This window comes from Hippoglossus stenolepis, chromosome 9 (assembly GCF_022539355.2).
Source record: "Hippoglossus stenolepis isolate QCI-W04-F060 chromosome 9, HSTE1.2, whole genome shotgun sequence".
NCBI lineage: Eukaryota > Metazoa > Chordata > Actinopteri > Pleuronectiformes > Pleuronectidae > Hippoglossus > Hippoglossus stenolepis.
The window spans coordinates 10,338,948-10,361,138 of NC_061491.1; the positions used below are offsets into that span (position 1 = coordinate 10,338,948).

Here is a 22,191-nt window from a genome sequence, read left to right on the forward strand (position 1 = left end):
GGAGAGACTCGTAAATGTCAAGTTACTCTTTGAAATAACTCTGTAAACCTCATGTCCTCTAGTCTGCACCATCCTACAACGATCTGAAAACTATATTAAATAACGGTAAACAGCAGGATGATTGTGTTTTACTTTTTCTTTTTGCAGGATTCATTTCAACCTCCGACTTGCTGCACCCCCAAAATAACACGCATGCGCAGTAGGTTATTGATAAATCACATCTTTAAAACTAGTTTATGGGATGTATGAGTCATAAATTACTGGAACCATCGGTAAGATTACATTTTTTTTTAACATTTTCTTTGTAGATGTGAAGCAGTGCCAGGAGTATTTTCACCATTTTGAGTCTTAAAGTGAGAGACGAACACGGAAGTACGAGGAGATAACTCTCCCCGCAGCTGCAGTCTTTTTCTGTGTGTAGGTGCGGCAAACATAAAGCAGAACCACTAAAAACGCTTAAAATCCAATAAATCCAGATTATTCCCCCCGTTAGTGTGTATGTTTGCAACCACGTCACATGGTAATAAACCCTACATTCATAGACAATTGGCACATTTGATCTCCGTAGCGTTTCATTCTTTATTTTGTGCGATTAATATTGTAGCCGCTAGGTGGCGCGGTGTCGCCACAGTAAGAAAGTGGGGAAGACGCTGATGATCAGCGGTTGTTTCTTGGGGATGAAATCGATGATGTAAAACAACATTTAAATGACAACAAAATTCATCACCGGGAAACATCACAGTGTTTCTGTTCCTGTCAAATATTAGAGAATGTCTGCAAAAAAAATAACAGAATAAAAACTACCCCAAAAAAACTAAGTAATGTGACTATTTAAATAGAAAATCTGAATAGTAACTCAATGCTTTAATAAACCTTTGCAGGCCTGTTTAAATGTCAACACAACTTTGAGCAGCCATGCCTTACTGTAAGGCACGTGTTTAAAGCACAGTTATAAATCTCCACAGTCAATAATCCTATAAAACCGACGGTGATTCCTCAACAGGATCATGATGAGACAGATCCAGCCACTGCGCTTTTCTCCAGACAAGTGGATCAGGTGATGACTGTCCACTTATCCCTGTTATCGCCTCACATCCAGGGGTTTCCTTCCCAGGGTACCAAGGGCTTTCCAGCCTCCTCCACGCAGGATCATAGAGGACCTGCTCCCACGCACCGTAGAGGGAGATCCGCTGCGCCTCCGGCCAAAGAACGCCCCTTCAGCCCAGGCACAGAGAAGAGAGGGGTTTTGGTGACAGGCACCATGCGCAATGAGTGACTCTGTGGTAGGATCCAGGCGTTGCACAGATATTTAGTCCGCATCATTCCCTGACAGCTCCCAGAGAGAGGAGGAGGAGAGAGGAGAGAGGAAGAGAGACACAGGGCTGGATACTCAGGTAGGCTTTACGATCTCCTTCGAAGGTTTCTCCTTCAAACATTACATCCTCAACATGAAATCACTGAGAGCTTAGCGCGTTTGGCCAGTGGCTCGGTGCGTTACAATATCTCATTTACAAGTTGAGTGAATGCAGCATTTCATTCACAAGAGAGAGAGAGGAAGTGGAATTGATCTGTTACGAGGGACCATATTCCACTGCCTCTATTTATTAATTTCATTTTTATTATCTCTCTGCGTCCCTTGAATGAAAAGGGAGGATGTGTGAATGTGTGCAGCAGCACTCAGATTGCATTGAGATGCTGTTAATTAATCTTTGAGAGGTAGTAGTTATGCAAATGACCATTTGAGTGATTCCTTTGTTTTAGGGGAAAACATGTTTTAATGAACACATCCCTCTGCAGCAGAATCTTCCTGCCATTCATGCAGAGAGGTTGCCTCTCATTTTGAATTGTTGCATTGGTTTACAACAACATGCTTGTGTGTTATGCTTCGTGCACTCAGTTTATTCATGAATGATAAATGTAACTCTTGATGTCGCTGATTTTCATCCCCCTTGAAGATGAGTTAAACAAAAGAGAGGTGCACTGTACTGCAACACGAGTGCAGATCTGATATAAGAAAACAGAAAACAGACCTGGTAAGTCATGTGGGAGATTGGGTGGTTGCGGCCCCTGGGCGTTGCTGCAGGATTTTTAGAGTGCACACTGGGGCTTGATGTGCCTGCAGACTATAGGAAGGAAAAACATCAGTGATGCCCCTGATGTTGATGTGGTTCAGGTTCAGGTTCAGCTCCTGACTCCAGCTGTGCTCACAGGACAGGTGAGCCAGGCGCTTCCTGTACCAGTGGGTTATTATTACACATGCATAGTCAGAGCATGTGTGTGTGTGTGTGTGTGTGTTGTAAACAGACTTATTGTGGACCTGTCCAGTGCATTGCCCGCCTATGCCTGAACAGAAGTAGGCCAGAATAGAAGAAGCTGGGAACCCGCCTCCCAGTTCCACCATCTCCAACTCCTCCTGCACAGACCTGAAGCATGGGGATTAAATGGGGGAGGGGAGAAAAGACTGAATGAACGTACTGAGATATCTGCAGCTGCCTCCTCTCACACGAGCAGCCACAGTAGTGATTGGACGACACCCATGTTCTGCTGGTTCCTCTCTCTCTCTCTGTACATTTCTCTGTCTGATCGCCAGCCTCACGTCGTCCTCTGTGTGGAGGAAGAATGGAATCAGGCAGGACAGAAAAGAGGGAAATTGTTTGTTGGGTCACATTACGTAAAACGAGAGACATGGAGAACATGAGAGAATGTGGGTGTTTAGGGAAAAGGTGAAAAAAAGATGGAGGGATGGAGTAAGTGCTCTGTATGCTAACTGCATTATTTAAAGATGAAGAATACGAGGCATCTGTACCCATAATCCCACGTCTTCAGCTTGTCCTCCTCTCTAGCCGTACTGTCTTTTCAACCATGACCATGCGGCCCATGTTTCTTGGTGATCCGATGGCCCGAAATTTGGCACAGGTACAGTCTACTACAAACACACACTGGTGGACCCACACATGCACACACTGCGTTTAATCATTCTGATTCTCATCTTCTGATCTTGCTGTTTCCATGGCCACAGTTGGTGAAGGTGCATGACTCCATGTTCCTCTGTGCTCGTCACAATCCATACATGGAGCGTAGAACCCAAATCTTAGGTTGTACTCACATGGGCTGTGGCTTTCTGTTCCCTGCTTGTGAGTGTACTCATTTTGATTTGTTGCAACAGCGACATTATTCCGCCATTTGTTGTCACCAGTCCTCAATAGGGAGTGGCTTCGTCTTTAAGTTCTCATCAGCGCGATGGCTGAGAATCGATTCACACGGCCTGTCTGAAACTGGTGATTAGATCTGAGGAAACGCTGTGGCATATTGGAAAAGACAGATGTAATTAATGTGGCCTTTACACAAAGTTACCCAAGAGCTTAAAAATTGAATCAAATTACAAAACAGAGTCAGGCTGTGATCGAATCTGTAAACCACAAAGCAACATATCTTTCTTCTCCACTGCGATTCATTATCTCTGAAACCTATATTTCAAGGGCAGATCCAGGGGCGGGGCCACGGGGGCACTGGCCCCGGCTGAAACCTGATTGGCCCCCGAAGTGCCAAGGAAAATGTTAAAAAAAAATCACTAGTATATATGTCAATTTGTTATGATTTTTATTATATTTTCTAAGCTTTTTTGAAGAACACTATGTGCTTGAACAAGGAGTAATTGTCAAAATATATTCATTAATATGTGGCTTTGCTCAAAGCTATAGAGCTAACAGTAAATAAGGAATGACTTAAATGTGCACATTACTGCAACAGCAATTGTGAATGGATGTTAAACAATTACTGGCTCCTCTGTTTAAATAGTTTTCTCTTTATCGCCCCTGATTTAGAAGAATCTAGATCTCTGGTTCTGCTATATTTAGCTGGTTATAATTACTTCTGTGCACATGTTGCAGCTGCATTAATGCTCTTGTCCCAAACTCTCACAGTGACGTCTGAATAAACAAACTTTGCATGTCCCATAGACAAACTTCCAAGCAGCATTTTTTTTTTCTCTCCAAAGTTGCAGTGTTTCCAGACGAGAACAGGCTCTCATTTGCCAACTGACATCCGCTAAAAACACCCGGGGGTATTGTACCTGCTAGTTTGCTGCCGGGCCAAGTGGGAGAGTCAGATATCCAGCTGCTGAACTGTGCCAGATCCTCAACAGCAACAAAGAGACAAGACTAATGGCCAATCACAATGATGCACTGATGATGAGACCAGACTTGCTTCTTTATATGTTAGGAAGCATGTTCTTTATCTCTGCAGACCACCAGCTGCAGGTTAAGGGAATAAGACGCAGAGTGTCTTTATAACAGACCTTCACTGCGCTGATTTAATGGCACTGTCTGGTAGTTTTTGTTTCCCCCGAGATAAGATTGGAGGAAATTGAAGGAGCATGACTTGTTCAATGCATCAGCAGCCAGTTCTCAAAGTCCCACCGCTTACCTCTGGGGCATAGAAGGATGAATCACCATCAGCCCAGCAAATCTAAGACTCACTGCAGGCTCTTGCTGGAGTGCAGCTAATTGAGTGCGCCACGTCCGATAGCTTTTTAATTCTGTCGTTTTATATCAAAGTCTTACATTGAAATTTATGAGAAATTGCGGGTCAGCGGGCCATTCTCTGCTGTGAAAATGACAAGTACAGAGGGTCAACTGCTCATTCAGTGTGTGTTGATTTAAGAATGAAAAAAACACTACACCCAACCCCCTCAGGTCTGCTGGAGAGCACCAGCAGTGATAGCAGGATAACAGCCCGGTGGCTCGTCGGTCGCTGGATGGTCTTTCCTGTTTGTTCTCCAACAATGCGGAGACCTGGAGCCGTGCCTACCCAGTAGACGTAGTGGTGTGTGTCTGAAATGGCACAACATTCTCACATTGGAGAGGTGAGGAGCCCTCACAGATGGTTCCACAGATGGTCCCTGTCAACACCATTGTCTGAGAGAAAACATGGATAATTTGTCGACCGCCACAGACCTAAAACACCAACAAACATCCGTACCGTTTCCCAAAATAGACATCTGTCGGTTTCTCAATCTTTCTGGCCTTGATGTCTTTTTCCGTCCCGACCCTCTGTTCTGTGCGTGCTGCTGATAGGAGGTGCGAGTACATACAGTTTGTTCTAATACCTTTAAAACAGTGAAAGGCAATGTGGGTGGGAGCTGTAAATAATTAAATGCTGAGTGATGTTTTCCTCCTGCAGTGGAGGGCTTCTTGGTGCAGTGCTTTTACACTCTTGCCCAGGTCCCGGCCCCTCAGTGTGCTGGCATCTCGCAGTCCTCTGTGGGGGAGGGATGGAGTTGTGCCATTCCACTATGAGTGGGTGACTCCCCGGTGTTTTCTGGTCCGACCTGCCCCGTCTCCCCCACTCAGCCTGTTTTTTTTTACGTCCAATAAATCTATTGCGATCTATTTCTGTTGATGTATGAGAAATCAATGATGCATTCAAATGATGCTTGTAATTCCGTAAACCATATACAGAGCATGAACTAAGAAATAACTTGAAAATGTTTCTACTGCGCATGTGATGCATTGATCTAACTGCTCAGTCAACATGCTAATATGCTTACACTGATAATACTAACATGCTTAACAGGTTCAAAATGTATCATGTTCACCAGGTAAGTTTAGCGTGTTAGCATCTGTTATCACATCTGCCAAAGAGGGTTTTTTATCCATTTGTTTGTTTGTACGCATTATGACGTAAAAACTACAGGACTGATTATCAGTAAACCTGGTGGAAGGATGTGGTATTGCTCAGGGAAAAACCCAATGAACTTAGGTGTGTATCCAATAATTCTTTATCACGTTCTTCTCGCAATGTGAGATAGGGCGTTTGGACATTTTCTCTTAATTCCCAGAGAATAATTCATGGATATTGATTTTTTTTTTTTTAAACTAGGAAACTGATTTCATGAGTGAGTGAAATGTGGTGCAGCTTGATTTGAATTTAGTGCTGAATACAAAGTAAACTTAAGCTGAGATGAGAACCATTGGACAAATTATATATATTTTTTAAACTTGTTTTTTATTTTCTAGTCAACACATACTGTATGACTGTCTGGCCATGACAATTCCGTCAAAGATATTTTAGTCTGGACCAAAGCGGTGGACTAACATTAGGCCATACCTTCAATAGAGGCACTCCATGAGTGAGTGTGGCTAAAAAGGAGCAGTCAAACTATAATCTAAGGCCATTTGATTCCATGTATGAGTGGTTGTAGCACATATGTAGACTCTTCTTCGTATACTAAGCATTTGTTCCCTCTGCAGGCCTCCAAACATGGCAGGTCTTCATGCACAAATCCTCACCTTGTGTTTTTTTTGCTGCTGGAACAACTAGAAACTCAGATCACCTCTCGTTACCCTTTCAGTTGGGTGTACTCCAACTGTCTATCGTTTTCCATGTGTGTTTCTGGCTTGGTCAGCTGTGTCCAGTTTTAAGATACGACATGCTGTCTGTGAAATCTGTCAGCACAGACCTTGAATTTCCTTTTCTCTGTAGAACTACCACCCACTAGCCCCCACGTTTCACTACAGAATGTGGAGGTGGTACTTTCTGATGAAATGTAGCCTGCATGTGAGTCAAGGTATCACTATGTTACTTGGAAGATTTTAATGAAGGTCTATAGATGACTCATAATTTGACAACAACATAAAAATACCCTTGATGGGCTTTACTTTCCACTCAAGAGGATTCAAGTTCCTTTATTTTGATTTCTTTATTCAATCATACACGTCTTGTGATTCTAATGATCAGTAAGGCACTGTTTTTGGTTGAGGTAGTAGCATTGTTGAATATGAACTTGTGGGCTAACAGCTAATCCAGCTATAATTGCAATTAGCTATAATAGCAATTTTCCTCTGTCCAAAAATATGTTTTTATTGGAAAAGATTACATCTGATTGGCTCTGTCTTAGATAGAGAGATGTGAATGTAGAGGAGCTATAAAAGAAGAAATATTGACTTTTTCCAGTCTTCCCTGCTCAGACGTGATGTTCCAGATCACCACAGGACTTAAGTTGAGACTGTGGACGAGCCAAGACTCTCCTGGATGTCAGGCTGTGTTTCATAATACATAAAACAATGTGAGTGACTGCCAGGCCAGATGGTAGAGGGAGAAATATTATAATGAAATAAAATAGTTTATTTATTCCTTCTCTTCTTTAAGCCAGCTATTCAGATGAAGATATTTTTCGACATTCAACCTGAAAATGTATAGACTGTATTTCAGTTTAACACCAGTTTTAAATTTCCCGTTTTTCAGTATGGTAAAAAAAAAAAGTGTAGAACATTGACCTCATACCACATACTCATTCTCTACAATAATGATCAGTTTGGACGAAACATTTTTGCTGTGCTTGGTGTAACCATGTTGTTCATAGCTAACATGATAAGATTCAAATAAAAAGTCACACAATACAACCCTGGTAATGACTATGTGTTTAAAAATCTTACAGCTGAGTTGGATTCTTGCAGCATCGGGAAAAAATGTGTATGAGTTGCAAGAATATTGAGTCTTTAATAGGAAACCAGAGTGTTGGAGCTGATGAAACATTTATGGTCACAGCAATGTGTTTGGTTTCACCAGGATTATTAAATCACTGCTAGGGTGGCTATGCTGCACTGATATGAATATCAACCGTGGAATCTACTTAGCATCAGCACCTTGGAAAATGGTTTGGAAGAAAGTGCTGATCTGAGTCCACAGGGACACTGCGATGGCCAGGCTACAGCAGCGCTTTAGGGTGACCTCCATTACAGCTATGTATGTTGTAGCCAGAGGCATTAAGATACAAATGGGGGCCTGGTGAAAGATAAATTAAAGTGAGGGGCCGTGCAATCATTGATCTCCGATTCTCATTAACCCATTTTTAGAGGTGTCCCTGTTGCAGGATGGCGAGGGAATTGTCGCCCTGGAATTTAAGTAAAGCAGCACATATAGTGTCTGATAGATAAAAAAATTGCTTTTTGCATAGAGCCGATTTTCATTACTGATAAATCTGTGTACTTTTTTTAAACTGCTAGATTAAACATGTAAAAATAATAGAAAATAGTCAAAAATAGTCCCACATCCTAAAGCCCAAATATATTCAGTGTATGATTATATAAAGAGGGTAAAAAAGGAATATGAGCAAACATTTAAATACCCCGAAACAGCTTATATTTGGCATTTTTCTCAAAATTTAATGCGATATTGGTGAATACATGTCAACTTGTTGTTATAGGACAAATTGCTTGATAATGACATGAAAACATTGGAGTAAAACCTTTTACACATTGTTTTTTTTTGCTGATCTCAGTAAAAGGGCTCTCTTCCGCTCTGCTGCTCTCAGCGCAGTGTCCATAATGATCCATGTTGGATCAATCCATCAATGTCCCGCTGTCACCTGCTTTCTCCTCTTTCAGTTTCCACAAGTGAGCACCAAAATCTTGAAATAAAAAGACAGGCCATAAGGTATTCTTATTCCAGTCTACATTCCTCCCCCCTTCATAAAATCTGTAGTAATGACTCATACATCTGCTGTGGAAAGTCATGTAATAACACTAATTTGTGCAGGTGTCTGAAGAGACATGATGCTAGTTACTCATACTAAACACTCACTCTCAAGTATCCAAGGAGAGCGCATGACTGTGTTTCTAAAAATGGAAAAGAAAATGTGTAGGGTGTGCTCTCGGGGTTGTGTATGCATACGTCCCTGAAGATGCACAGATGCAGGTTCGTCCTCTCGGGCCCCGAGGAGGAGACGCAGCTAGGTTTCTAAATTGATCCTCACCACCTCCGTGTGAAATTCTCCCACTGGGTCGATGACTTACAATGATCAGGCAAGATGACTTATCTCCAGTCTTTGCTCCCCCTATGGTCTCTGCTGTTGTCATCTCACACATGATCTGTTCGTAGTCATGCTCCTGGGCACCACTTTGCCCAGGGACACATCACTTTGTCATGACATTTTGAAAAGAAAAAAGAGAGAAAGAGAGAGAGAGAGAGAGAGCAGAACCCACCACCTGACTGAATCATCATCTATGGGAGGAAAACACGGAGAGGATGACGCAGATTAGCCACATTTATAACATAACAGCACGGAGGATGACAGACTGAGGGTCACAGCGGTGTCACGACTGCAGAAATACAAAGATCAATATGGCATTTTGGGAGAGATAGTCTATTATAATTGGCCTGCGGCACATTTTTAGAATATGTACACTTTGAGATGTAAAACCCTCCCCGACTGAACCAATAATGAAACCACGCCGCACATCAAAGCCTCTGCTGACTGCTCTTTATGAGAAAAAGTGTGGATAGGATCCTCCACACTCCTCCTGAATGTTAATTGGATTGTCACCCGAGCAAAGAGTGCACTTCGATGTGATGCAGTAACATCCGTCTCCAGCACCGGAGAGCTGGGACTCGTCTGAGTCAGTGATTACCAGACCCAAAGTCTGAATGCCCCCCCCCCCCTCCAATCTGTTTGCCTCTCCTCATACAGGACAATCGTGTTACACAAAAGTGGGATAATTAATTTTGGTGAAGTGAAAAAAGGGCCACGCTCAAGAGCCTCGGTGTCTACAATACACCCTGTGAAGTCAGAGTAACGTCTACTCCCTGAAGACTTGTGTTTTCACTGTTGGCTGAATGCAGCAGCAGCATCAGAGGGAGAGGGCCCACACCCAGAGTGTCTATTGATAGCAAGGAAAATGGGTTGTTATTCTGCGAGTCCCGCAGGCGGTGCAGCAACAGATTACAGCTCGAAAAAGGTATGTAGCCTGATGTTACGCAGCAGAACACGAGCAGCCCAACGAGGGAGACGGTGGTGCACGCACCCCTCCCTCACCCCCCGTCTCTCACTTTCTCCAAGGTTCTTTAGTGCTGGAATTTACTGCTGTGAAAAAAGCTGAAGACAAGCGAAAATTATTGATTTCCCTTTTAGCGTGATCATTACGTATTCCTGACTGTATCTCTCTCCAGTTCAGCGCCTGCACTCTCCTCCTCCTACTACACCACCACGGTTCTCGACATTTGAGGCTCCAAAGAGCTTTTTGTTCCTCTTGTTGCTCCTTTTCGGAGCCTGCCGGTCGTCTCCGGCTGCTGGTACTTGCCCTCAGGACACTGCTGTGTTCCCTCAGCCTGGTGCTGTCTGGCAGATACAAAGCTCCAAGTCAGCGACCTAGACACACACACACACACACACACACACACACACACACACACACACACACACACACACACACACACACACACACACACACACACACACACACAGACACTCAGCCGACTTCAGTGATTTCTGTTGACATCCTTTGCACCATCTTTTCCATGTCACCCTGAGAGTAAATTAGATTGCTGCTGTATCGTATGGATAAGAGCTAATAGCTGACAGCTCGCTGTTTCCCACTGTCATCGTTAGTGCGGGGATGCGTCGTCGGCCTGTTTGCACACAAGTGAGTGCAAAAGCTTATCTCTTGACATCAAGTAGGAGAAATACTCAGACAACGCAGCCTCTCAGAGACTGTTCTCAGCTACAAACGATCCAGTCTCCATTCTCACCACATTGAGTGACATTAAACTTCCCACAGATCTAACAAATGGCTCATCAGCCTCCTCATAACACACCCTCATCATAAAAAGCTCAGCTTCAACCAACATACTATGAACAATTACAAACACTCGGTTATCCTTTTTCAGAAAAAGGTTCACCTCCTCTTCCTGGATATAAGCATGAACCACTCCTACAACATGGAACTGTCTGTTTCTTTCAAAACTGGAAGCATTTCCACACAGTTTCCCTCGGAGCCGCTAAAACAATTGGCCTTGCCCCCAATTTGTGAAACCTTATCTCCTAAGCCCTCACGTCGATTATCTGTATTGGTATTAGAACCAGTATGTGTCAGCATAGTCTAGGCTTGTTTTTTACAGATCCTTTGTCTTTATGTCTTAATGATGTTTTCCTGGTTCTGGTTGAATATGTATGTGGTATGAATTTGATGGCTTGGCAAAAGGAGATGGCTCTGATTCTGCAACAGGAAATGTGCCCATGTTGCCACTTCTAACATTTAGTTGCTGTTTCAGTAAATTCATATGAAGAAAGGAGCTGAAGGGAAAAATTTGAGTCATAATCACCTTTATGGAAGCTTTAATTGATTTATGTTTATTCTAGAGGTCGTTAGGCTCAAGATGATTGTGACTGTGGGGTCATTCTACCTTTTATTTAGCATTAAATCAGAGTGGCAATTAAAGACAGTGTGTCTGGTGTTTTGCCAATATGAGCTCAGCACTGTCCACAGTTGCAGTTAAGTCAGTGCTGCATAAGCATGAAACAAAGAGAGAGAATATCTCTGAGTTCGCTTGACTTAGGCTGAATTATTCGCCGTCTTTCTTTTCCTGGCAGAGTGTGACTGTGCAGCATGACGGACACGGCGATGAGGATGTCTAACGACAGGCAGAGGAACATGCATTCTAGGTAAGCATGACGGTCAAAACGGTTTTGTTCGTGTCAATTTCTAATGGCGACATCAACACTAAACCGTGTCCTCCTTTGTTTCATCTGCATCTCTCTGATGTGTCGTCTGTGACACAGTGAAAAAGAGAAGTAAGTAGATCAGCTCCTACTCCACCTCTCTCATCTCCTACACTGTGTTTCTGCTCTATCTCTGTCCAGAGAGCAGTGTCGTGTTTTGTTTCTGTAAATGCATGTTCTCTCATTCCCTGTGTTTGCTCCGTTTGTGTATCTTTGAATACAAACCACAGAGCTAGTGTAATCTCACGTGGACACTTTGTTGCCTGACAGGGGCAACTGGACCATGCAGCCAGGCCCTGGTTCCAATCCAGACCTGACAGATGAAGAGAAGGAGATTATAAACAGCGTGATTGCCCGGGCTGAGAAAATGGAGGCCATGGAGCAGGAGAGAATCGGGTAAGGGATTGTAAAACATGCAGCAATTTCTCCAAATATGTGTCAAAAAGAAAAGAAAACCGCCTGTTAAAACTGATGACGTGCACACAGTTGGACCTGGGATAATTATCAGTGACATTTTTAAGTAAGAGTTCACCCTGTGCTGCTGCAGGCGCTTGATAAACCGCCTGGACGACATAAAGAAGACGGTGTGTGGGGATGGACTGTCCCGCTGTTTGCTGTGTGGGGAGCAGCTGGGTTCACCTGGGGTCAGCTCAGTGGTGTGTGAGGACTGCAAAAAGGTGGGCAATGAGTCAGCCAGACATAAAGACATAAACTAACACACTGCTGTTAATAACAGAGAAAGGTCGTCCTATATGAGCTGTTTATTTACAATAACGTAAATGACAACCAGCTGGAAATCTTTATTTTCTCCTGTCATGTAGAACATGTGTACCAAGTGTGGTACACAGTGTGGCAGTCGGCCACGTGCTGTTTGGCTTTGCAAGATCTGCAGAGAACAGCGAGAGGTGAGCGCTTCACTGCAGTGAACAAATAAAAGAATTCAATTATGTGTTTGACAGCTTATAACCCATATATTTTGTTCTTTTTTCTCAGGTGTGGAAGAGGTCTGGGGCCTGGTTCTTCAAAGGTTTTCCGAAACATTTCTTGCCGTCACCGATGCCATTATCCAAACCAAGAGAGGCTGGAGCCCCAGAGCCCAAGGGGCCGCTGGCCCCTAAGCCCAGAGCGGCAGTAACTCAAGCACAACCTGCAGGTAGACAAAGCCAAGACTCAGCTTTTCTTTTTCAGTCTTGAATCTTCTTGAATCTAAATCTTTACATGAGGCGACCAGCAGGTTTTTTTGACAGTGACATTGTTCTCACAAACTGTTGATTTACATTACATCTCTTAGCCCAGACTCCTGCCTGTGAGCAGCAAGATTTAGGCAATTTTTTTAATGTCTAGAAACTGATCCTCAGTAATGCTGCATGTTATTTTTTAAAGTTGATCTGAAATTTAAATTCTCTTTATTATCTTGTAAAAGGAAATACACAAAATACTTAAATGTTCAGGTCTGAACACATCTAAATGTATCCTCAATGTGTCCTGAGGTCTGATCACTCAGACCACATTCCGAGGTGGTTGGACACATGTGGCCACATTCTATTCACTGTGTGAACGCAAATGCATCCTGCACCACATATGAAGGACCACTTACTCAGCTGACATCCTCTGACCTGCTTCAGTTTCACAATGAATCAAACATATTTTATGCTTCTCTGTGTCCATATGTTGATTTGTTTGTGGCCACCACCACAATATCATCACTGACCACTACAAAATAATTGATACTTTCTTCGCAGAATAACTGCACAACACACTGTAGAGCAGGGAAGTGAAATCTGATCCCAAATGATCACAGGAGACACGTTCAGGATGCATTTAAATGTCAGGTGTGAACATACGTACTTAGCACTGACCACTTGTGATCAGATCCCTCAGGACGGATGCCAATACCAGGTCTGAACAGGGTCTAAGATCCGATGACCTGAGAGCAGAACATTATAATATATAGAGTACACTACAACATCAATACAAGGAGGGTTTTTCAACTTTTCCCCCTTTCAAAGCACACTTTGAAAAAAAACAAACACCAGGATTTGTATTTGTTAATTTAACAGCAGAAATTAATTTTATTTCAGTCTGACTTTAATCCACCTAGCGGCTCTTTTCCCAAACATCAGACCTTTTATTTGCTTCCCAGATATGGCAGCACCACCTACTGTTGCAGAGGAGGGTGGATGAAGAGCTCAATTAAGCTGTCGGAAGGTGCATGCTGTGTCATGGGATGAGCCTCCAGGTGGTGCTGGCATGATGGGTCCAAGTAGAGGGTGTAGCTTGAGCAGACGGACAGACTGTATATAGCTGCTGCATGTACAGTAGTCAGCTGCCACAGCTTGTTGTAACGTATGTAGGTCAATGCCTTCGCAATGAAAAAGCCGCAACATCAAAAGTATGCAGAGAGACTATTACAGATTCCACTGCAGTCGGAGCCTGGAGAGGTGTGATTATGTGCGGCTCCCTCATGTATCCTGTGTCTGTGTGTTTACTGTATTATGCTATTCATGCTCATTTTTAGGCCCAGAGCCACAGGGCCGTGCTGGTTACCCACCTGTGGCCCCTAAACCATCAGCGGTGCACATGGCCACAGGCGGGGCGGGCCCCCAGGAGGCGGGGCAGGGTGGCCCTGTGGTGATGAAGAAGATGGTTCCCGTGCAGAGCTCCAGGCCGCAGCCGGCGTCATCGCTCGCCATGGCTCAGCAGGGTGAGAGACAGCGAGGACAGTACCCCCTTTCATATGAAAGTCACAAACGTTAATCAAACATTGAATCCCTGATGTGTCATTTCGTGCCGTCTCACTTGACTGAAGCTGTGTCTCAGTTCAGTGGCTGCATCCTTCAGAGGACGCAGTCTACCCGGCCCACTACAGAGGCAGTCTAAGTAGGCTGCATATACTGCGAAGGCCGAGCCAAAATCTCACGGCCTAGGCCACGGAGGTGTTCCGTGATTAGCGTCACCAGCTCGTACCGCCCTTGTTGCTGTTGCCAGGCAACAAAGCTGAAGTTGGAAAGGACGAGATCATTTTAACGCCCCTTGGTTTGTACCGTTAGCTGTTCGGTTGAGTTGAAGCGTGATATACAAGCATTGGACATCTTGTCGCTTCCCGTCGACATTACTTGTTTCGTCACCAAAGCGAAATTAATCCTGGCATTGGATGGGAAGGATCCACTTGTTGGAGCCTTCATTTCTTGGGGATAAAAGGACCCATTTGTCGACCGCGTTTGGAGGAGCCTTCAAGTAGGCACCGCCTAGTCTCTCCGCTGTGACGTAATCGTTCTTCAAATGTAGCCTCCGAAGGAAGAAGCCGCTGACTTGATTGCTTTAATGTGGTCATAGGTCAAGTGGCAGGAGACGGAGGTGCGTTCTCCTCCGCTGCAGCTCCTCCAGAGCAGAGAGCGCCCCCTGGAGTCAGAGAGGAGAGGAGGCAGCCGGCTACATATGGTTCTGCTCCTGTCCGACAGCAAGCTCCCCCAGCCGAGGAGGAGGAGGAGGCCAACGACTACGACTCTGATGAAGCCAGTGAGTTAACCAACTGCTCTCCTCTCACAGACGAATGTGGCTGCTTTGATTTCTCCTCATGTTCGGTTTGACATTAATGATTTCTTCTCAACCATTCCAGGTAAATAGCACCTTTCTTTCCTTTTAATGAAGCGAAACATAATATAGTCATGCAGAATACATTGTTGGGCATTGATGTCATTAATTTGGCAGCATTTATGTTCCCCTCAGGGATTCTGGGTCATTCTGCGTTGATACTTGAGTCTCCCTTTTAGTCTGCTGGTATTAATTCATAGCTTTAAATATCCAGATAGTCGGAGCAAACAGCAAGTATTGTTCCGGCAGCATCTATTGAGCCGGGTAAAAAATAACAAATGATAAGCACCATATGTTGTCGAAGCATGAAAATCGATATCCGAGGATCTAATGCAGAGGAAGTGTGTATCAGAATGAGAATCATTAAATCAATGTGATACATGAGCTACAGAGCATCAAGGAAGGGACAGTTCTATCATTCTTCAATCTATACCCTATAATGGCAAAGCATAAATAGGGATTTAGACATTTTTACTCATTTATTTGAATGGAAAAACTGAAATATGACGTTTTCAGACACTTTGCTATGACGCTCCTAGTTCATCTCATCATCTTTGAGACGTCTCAGCACGTTGATAGGACGTCAGTGGGCAATTTGCAGGAGGATGGGGGGAGTTGCTATTCCCTTTAAACCAAATCAACCCAAAGACCATCCCCCTTAATATCCTGCCAATTCTGCCATCCCCTTTCAGCCAGCCCCCCACCCCTTATAAGTGCTGCATGTGCACATAGAGACCATGTGTGTGTAGTTTTGTGAAATTCAAAGGCATGTTGACTCTGTACTTTAATATACAGTACTGAACAGGTGGTTGCATTAGTTGGTTGTGTGCAGGGGGTAAAAATGAACAAATCACCTTCTGTTGGGCAGGATTTGTAAAGACACACACCGGCATATTTAAGGTCTCCCGGCTGACAAAGCAGAGAGAAAACTGAACCATGAGATCCTGTGTGGAGCTGCAGAAACTTCCAGAAGGACAACCAATTCTAACCGCCCTTGTCATGGCGGTGGGGGTTGTTTGTGCATTTTTTTTCACCGTCTCCCCTGTGCCTATCCAGGTCACGCCCTCCCCCCTCCTTCCATTGGTGAGTGAGCTAGCACACCGGGACCCACTTACCAATTTGGCAAACCTACTAAGACCAGGAGAGACAGGGCCAGTGCCCATTTGCCAGCTCAGAGCTGTGAGTGAGGCGGTGATTTTTTTGTATATTACTCCTTTGAGAAGGAGGGTGAATTTTCCCTTAATTGCAGTGTTGGATTAAGTTGTTCTCTCGCGGTGATCTTTAGTTGTTAATTGTCCATTTGTGTTTATGTTCTTCTTGAGGTTTATGATTACGTTTTTGTGTTGCTACAGTTCCTAAATTAATCCAGATTTGATTTGGTTGTTTGGTTTATTTGATAAATTGTTTGGTTTATTTGTTAAATATAACTTAGAATTTGATTTGCACATTTAAATCTGTTCCAGTTTTCTCTTTTTCTGCCTGGGTCAAAATTAAATTACATGGTCTAACCCGAACATAACAGTTCAGTCTTTCAGTTCAGAGTCCGTTTCTCAGAGTCTGAGTCTCTCATGTGTCTCTCACTGTCGATGAGCTTCCGTCTGGCCCAGCCCAGCTCGGTGGAGCCCGGCGCTGCAGTGATGGTTGTTCTTCCGGAAGCTTCTCCCATCCCCACACAGCATCTCTGGAGCTCAGCCAGAGGGACCATCAGGGTTGCAAAGAGGCTGAATACTTATGTCAATATTATATTTCTGTTTATCTTTTTACTAAACTTTGGAAATTCTCTTATTCGAAAGTATTGAGTGGAAATTATTATGTTTTTAATAATCATTTCATTTTTGTCTTAAGGCAGTAAAAAATGATGTAGTGACAGGGTCTGAATACTTTCTGAATGTACTTGTAATGTGCAGTTTTATTTATTTTTTAAATATATCCCGTATCCCATTTTCATGATGAGATTGGTGCCAAGCCATTTTCATGTTCTGCGCCTGCAGCGTCTAACGGCCTTTATTCCCTCTCGGGGGGACTGGGTGTTAATTTATTTTATTGAGATCTGGGAATATGGAGCTGTGCAAATAATTTGAGATACAACAGGGCTAGCAGGATTTAGATTCCCCCTGGTGCTGGATCCAGTCCCTTGTGTTGGGAGTGAAAATGGCAGAAATAGCAGTGGTCTTATTTGGCTATTGTGATGATGAGAACTGATTGGTCTCAGTGGCTCAGGCGGCTATAACTTCTCGAGTTTTGTGGTGAATCTCAGCCCAGAAAAGTTACAGTTACATAAAAAAATTAACAAATGACCTTTGATTATTTTGTCCCCTACAGAAATGCGAGGCAATGAAACTCCTCCAAAGAAAATCTGTGTGGGCAGCACTTCACTAATTATTTTTTCTTATCCAGAACCTTACTTTCTGAACGTCTTCCTTTGAGACTTGTTATTTGATTTATTTTACATCATGGGCCTGGGGGAGATTCTCCAGCTCACATTAGGTTTACTTTAGGTAAATAAAAACCTGTGAATGTGTCATATGGATGTTTTACATGAGTCAAGGTAAAGAATTATTTGTTGAATTCATTATCAATCCCTCTTGTCCATTCTGCGCTGGTGCCTAATTCTTACTCCTATTCACATGTTGAGTGTTTAATTAGAAGAGCTTCTCTCGCTTATATCCCCTTTGTCCCTCTCTTTGTTTTAATTATTCCAGAGCATATTTTTCTATGTCTCTGCAGTCTAATGTGACGATTGCTCTGGGTGTTTCTTTCAGCTACTCTGGGCTCTCTGGAGTTCAGCCTGCACTACGAACAGGAAAGCAACAGCCTCCACTGCAGCATCCTCAAAGGAAAGGTACCACTCTCCTCCTCGTTCTGTCGCACAAAGGAATCATTACAGCCAAGTGGTTTATGTTAAAAAGCTCCTGAGCGGCTCTTTAGCTTAATTGCTCGCTGCCGTTCTCGACGATGTGACTGACACTGTGATCTCTCCCTCCTCAGGGACTGAAGCCCATGGACTCCAACGGGTTGGCAGATCCTTATGTCAAGCTTCATCTGCTGCCGGGGGCTAGTAAGGTAAAAGACTCACCTTTCCTACATTAAGCTTTTACTTCTCTTGAAAGATTTATGACCCTAATATCCTGCTAAGCAAAACAGGAAGGGTGGTGATTTTAGACCCTGTTGGAGGCTGAGAGGCCTTTCTGCAAGCTCAAGCCTGACACCTTGTGGCTTAAATGAACACGTTGCATAAAATTGACTCACGGATGATGTCTAGAAATACATGGAGACATTGCAGTAAATGTATATCTATATCATTTGTGGAGTGGATAATGGGGCGGGTCTGAGCTGCATAAATCCATGTGTCATAACACACCACAAACCACAGATGTGTGTGATCTTGTGCAGTGGCAACGTGCCACGAAATGATTCAATTTCCTTGTCCTTATCAGTCTAACAAGCTGCGCACAAAGACCTTGAGAAACACCCGCAACCCCGCATGGAATGAGACGCTCACCTACCACGGCCTGACGGATGAGGACATGCAGCGCAAGACCCTCAGGTGGATACTTAACTCTCACATAGCTGCAACAAACCCACATTCACATATCAAACTCTGCCCGCAGTTGACCCTGCATGATTTAAGACTCTTGTTTGATTTCCTCAGGCTCTCCGTCTGTGATGAAGACAAGTTCGGGCACAATGAATTTATTGGGGAAACCCGAGTGGCGCTGAAGAAACTGAAGATGAACCAGAAGAAGAACTTTAACGTGTGTCTGGAAAGAGTCATCCCTGTGAGTGAAACCCAGTTACATGCAAACCAGGCTCTGTTCTCCTTGTCTCAGTCTCTTATTGAGCGGCTGTGATCTCTTTCTTCGCAGACGAAGAAAACTGCAACAGCAGGGGCGGCCAGAGGCATAGCTCTTTACGAAGATGAGGCAAGTCTTTTTTATTTCCCAAGCATGTCTAAACGTGGCAGATTCCACCAGAAGTAGATATAAATCTTACCAAGAATCCCACAAAGATGTTTTCTGCCTCTGCTCTGTTTCAGCAAGGGAAAGAGGGCGGAGAGGTAGAAGAGCGCGGCCGGGTCCTGATCTCCCTCATGTACAGCTCCCCGCAGAACCGCCTCATTGTGGGTGTCGTGCGCTGCGTTCACTTGGCTGCCATGGATGCTAATGGATACTCTGACCCTTATGTCAAAATGTAGGTGAAGCAGAATGAGAAGAACATTGTGACTGTACGTGACTCTTGAGACGGCATTAATCAGATTCTATGTGTATGTATAATTTGCAGATGTCTGAAACCTGACATGGGGAAGAAGGGCAAGAGCAAAACACAAATCAAAAAGAGAACTTTAAACCCAGAGTTTAATGAGGTTTGTAAAGACAATGATAAAATCAGCTTATTCCCAAGATATTATTATATAATCATGTTTTAAAATCGGGTTTGAAAAAAGTTCTGAAGAGGCTTTGGAAGTGATGATTAATTGTCTAAATCCAATTTCAGGAATTCAGCTATGACATCAAACACAGCGACCTGGCTAAAAAGTCTTTAGACATCTCTGTGTGGGATTACGACATCGGGAAGTCCAACGACTACATCGGTAAATGATCACTGCTTTGATGCCGTCAAAATGAAATTCTCTCTTGTGCACCACCTCGCTTTTTCACGCCTCACTTTTCTCTCTGACAGGCGGGTGTCAGCTGGGAATCACCGCCAAAGGAGAGCGGCTGAAGCACTGGTACGAGTGTCTGAAGAACAAGGACAAGAAGATTGAGCGCTGGCACACCCTGTACAACGAGAACCACGTCGCTAGCGATTAACCACTTGCCCCACCCCATCCACAGCATGAGCTAAAACCTTTCCTTCCTACTTGGCATCTCCTAAAGCACCTTCTCCCCCTCATTTCGTTGTGTTTATCTATTTGTTCTCTACCTGACCATCACACAGGCACTGCTCGCATCCTTCCTTCTCCCTGGTGTAGAAAACTCACTCCCCGTCCCCTTATTCACGAATTTACCCGCCTGTGCTGATACCTAATCTGCCTCTGGGACAAATCATGGCAGAAATGAATTCGAGATTTGATTAATGTAAGCGAGAAATCTATCAACCAACAGCTGCATAAAGACCATCATGCCTGATGTTTAAATAGTGTGCCGAACTTGATGAATTCTCCGCTAAAGGTATTTAAGAGTTTGAATTGCGCTGGCACAGAACAAGAAAAGCAATATTTTTTCGGTGTCTGAGGTCAAAACTAATTTCATTTAAGCTCGTGAGTGAAATTTGTTCGACTGTCAGGGTATTATTTTAGATTTTTCATGTGATTTCATCACGCTCAGTGAACTGTGTTAAGCATGCCAAGCCACAGACATAAGAAAACACGCAGCTGCACCTTAAGATATTTCAACTGTGCCCACTGTCCTGAACATAGTGTATATTTCCATGAAGAAGAAATGTTTACATACTGATACATTGCTCAGGTTAGGATAGACATCTGATGCACAGATGATGCATACATGAGTGGACCATGAGCTTGATGAGTCTGTCATCAGTTGCTGTTAATTTGTGATTTAAAAACTATAGCACACCTAGTTAAGGATTAGGAGTTTTAATGTATGTCTATTGAAGCTGTGAATTTTAAGTTAGTGGGAAGTATTAACTGTGTGATTAGAGGAACTGAAACGTGAACGACGACGTTCTTTTTTTCAGATTATCTCTCAGCTGTGGTTTCGCAGGAGAAAACAGATTCTCCTCCTGCTACCTCTTCTCTCCTGAAGCTGGCGGTTTTCTACTGCAGTGTTTACATGGTCACGTTTCTTACAGGTTTCCCTTAAAAAAAAAAATAGAAAACTAAAAACCTGGAAGCTCTGCTAAACAAAGAGAGAAGGTGGAACAGGTTATGTCAAAAGAATGTGCAGCTTTACCTGCATGCACTGTGCCTGGTGCGGCCAAGGCCCACTTCTACGTCAATCCTTTGCACAAAGCAGGGCGCTTCTTTCCCTCTGCCACATCCCAATCACTCAAGGCTTTAGTGTATATTTGTTCACTGATCACAGCAAACCAAGGAAAGCACACCTTACAAAGTGGAATGACCTCAATTTATACAGCTGTTTGCAAGTTATTCCAACATCACAAAGATGAAAAGTAAAAAACCTATGCATGAAATGTCTTGTGGTTCAAGATATATATATATATATATATATATACTTTGTAAGAAATTAATGCTATTGTAATTCCATTAATGTTTACACTTCTTCCCCATAACATTCCTGTTAATTCTTTAAATACAAGAGGACATATGCTGCATGACTATGATGACTATTGGTGTAATCTGAATAATCCGGTTTGATAGCATTCACTGGATAGAGTTATAATAAACTAAGCACATGGACAAAAAGATCAGACTTGATCCAACTCTATCAGTAGCAGACGCTAAGATTAACTTCATTCTTTGAACGAGACTTTATGTACATACACACTCAAATCTCTCCTGTGTCTTGTGTTCTCTGTACAGCCACTCTGCCCCCTGTGGCAGAGATCAAAACAACCACCAGTAGCACCACACATACAATGTTGTACTACGTCAGCTAGACATCATCAGATGATGATCGGCATAAATTATAATCAATATTTTTGGTTTATTTTTTGAACAGGCTTCTCTTTGAGCTAAACCTATATCTGTCTTCTACTTGATTCTGCCAGTTCAGTGGAATGTTCTCGGTTCTATCTCTGTAATTGTAAATAGATAGTGCATGCATGGGAATATGTATGTTTGCAAATAACTTTGCATGTAAAGATTTTGCAGAGAGTTTACACAGATCAATAAAAACTAATGAAAAAGGACAAGTCTCTCTCTCTCTCTGTGTGTGTGTGTGTGTGTGTGTGTGTGTGTGTGTGTGTGTGTGTGTGTGTGTGTGTGTATAAAGATAATCACAGAAGATGGAATGAAAGGAAAAGGGAAACATATATGCGTCCTCACCAATGCTTGGAATTGTTATTGTAATGTTAATGTGATGTCATCTGTATTCAAAATCTTTTTTTGGAGCCACTGTATTTCTTATGGTCTTAATTCATAGTATAGGATGTACTGTATTAAATCAAAATATCTATCT

General features: G+C 43.3%; 1 protein-coding gene across 1 annotated transcript; it reads left to right on the plus strand.

Annotated features, from left to right (window-relative positions):
- Positions 1-1,097: 1,097 nt before the first annotated feature.
- Positions 1,098-21,925, plus strand: LOC118114492 (rabphilin-3A). Its single transcript, XM_035164933.2, has 18 exons — positions 1,098-1,394; positions 11,369-11,440; positions 11,558-11,569; positions 11,768-11,893; positions 12,045-12,174; positions 12,319-12,402; positions 12,491-12,650; positions 14,016-14,201; positions 14,834-15,016; positions 17,854-17,933; positions 18,080-18,154; positions 18,529-18,638; positions 18,744-18,870; positions 18,958-19,014; positions 19,128-19,282; positions 19,373-19,454; positions 19,586-19,682; positions 19,772-21,925. Exons 2-18 carry the CDS (start codon positions 11,385-11,387, stop codon positions 19,900-19,902), a joined length of 1,851 nt encoding a protein of 616 aa, XP_035020824.1. The 5' UTR covers positions 1,098-1,394; positions 11,369-11,384; the 3' UTR covers positions 19,903-21,925.
- Positions 21,926-22,191: the final 266 nt, after the last annotated feature.

What these genes read in the sequence shown, in the direction of transcription:
- LOC118114492 (XM_035164933.2), top strand. Translation starts at nt 11,385, where the DNA reads ATGACGGACACGGCGATGAGGATGTCTAACGACAGGCAGAGGAACATG. An exon ending in GCTCGCCATGGCTCAGCAGG is followed by an intron (nt 14,202 to 14,833) that starts GTGAGAGACAGC and finishes ATGTGGTCATAG; the next exon opens with GTCAAGTGGCAGGAGACGGA. An exon ending in ATGCAGCGCAAGACCCTCAG is followed by an intron (nt 18,639 to 18,743) that starts GTGGATACTTAA and finishes TGATTTCCTCAG; the next exon opens with GCTCTCCGTCTGTGATGAAG.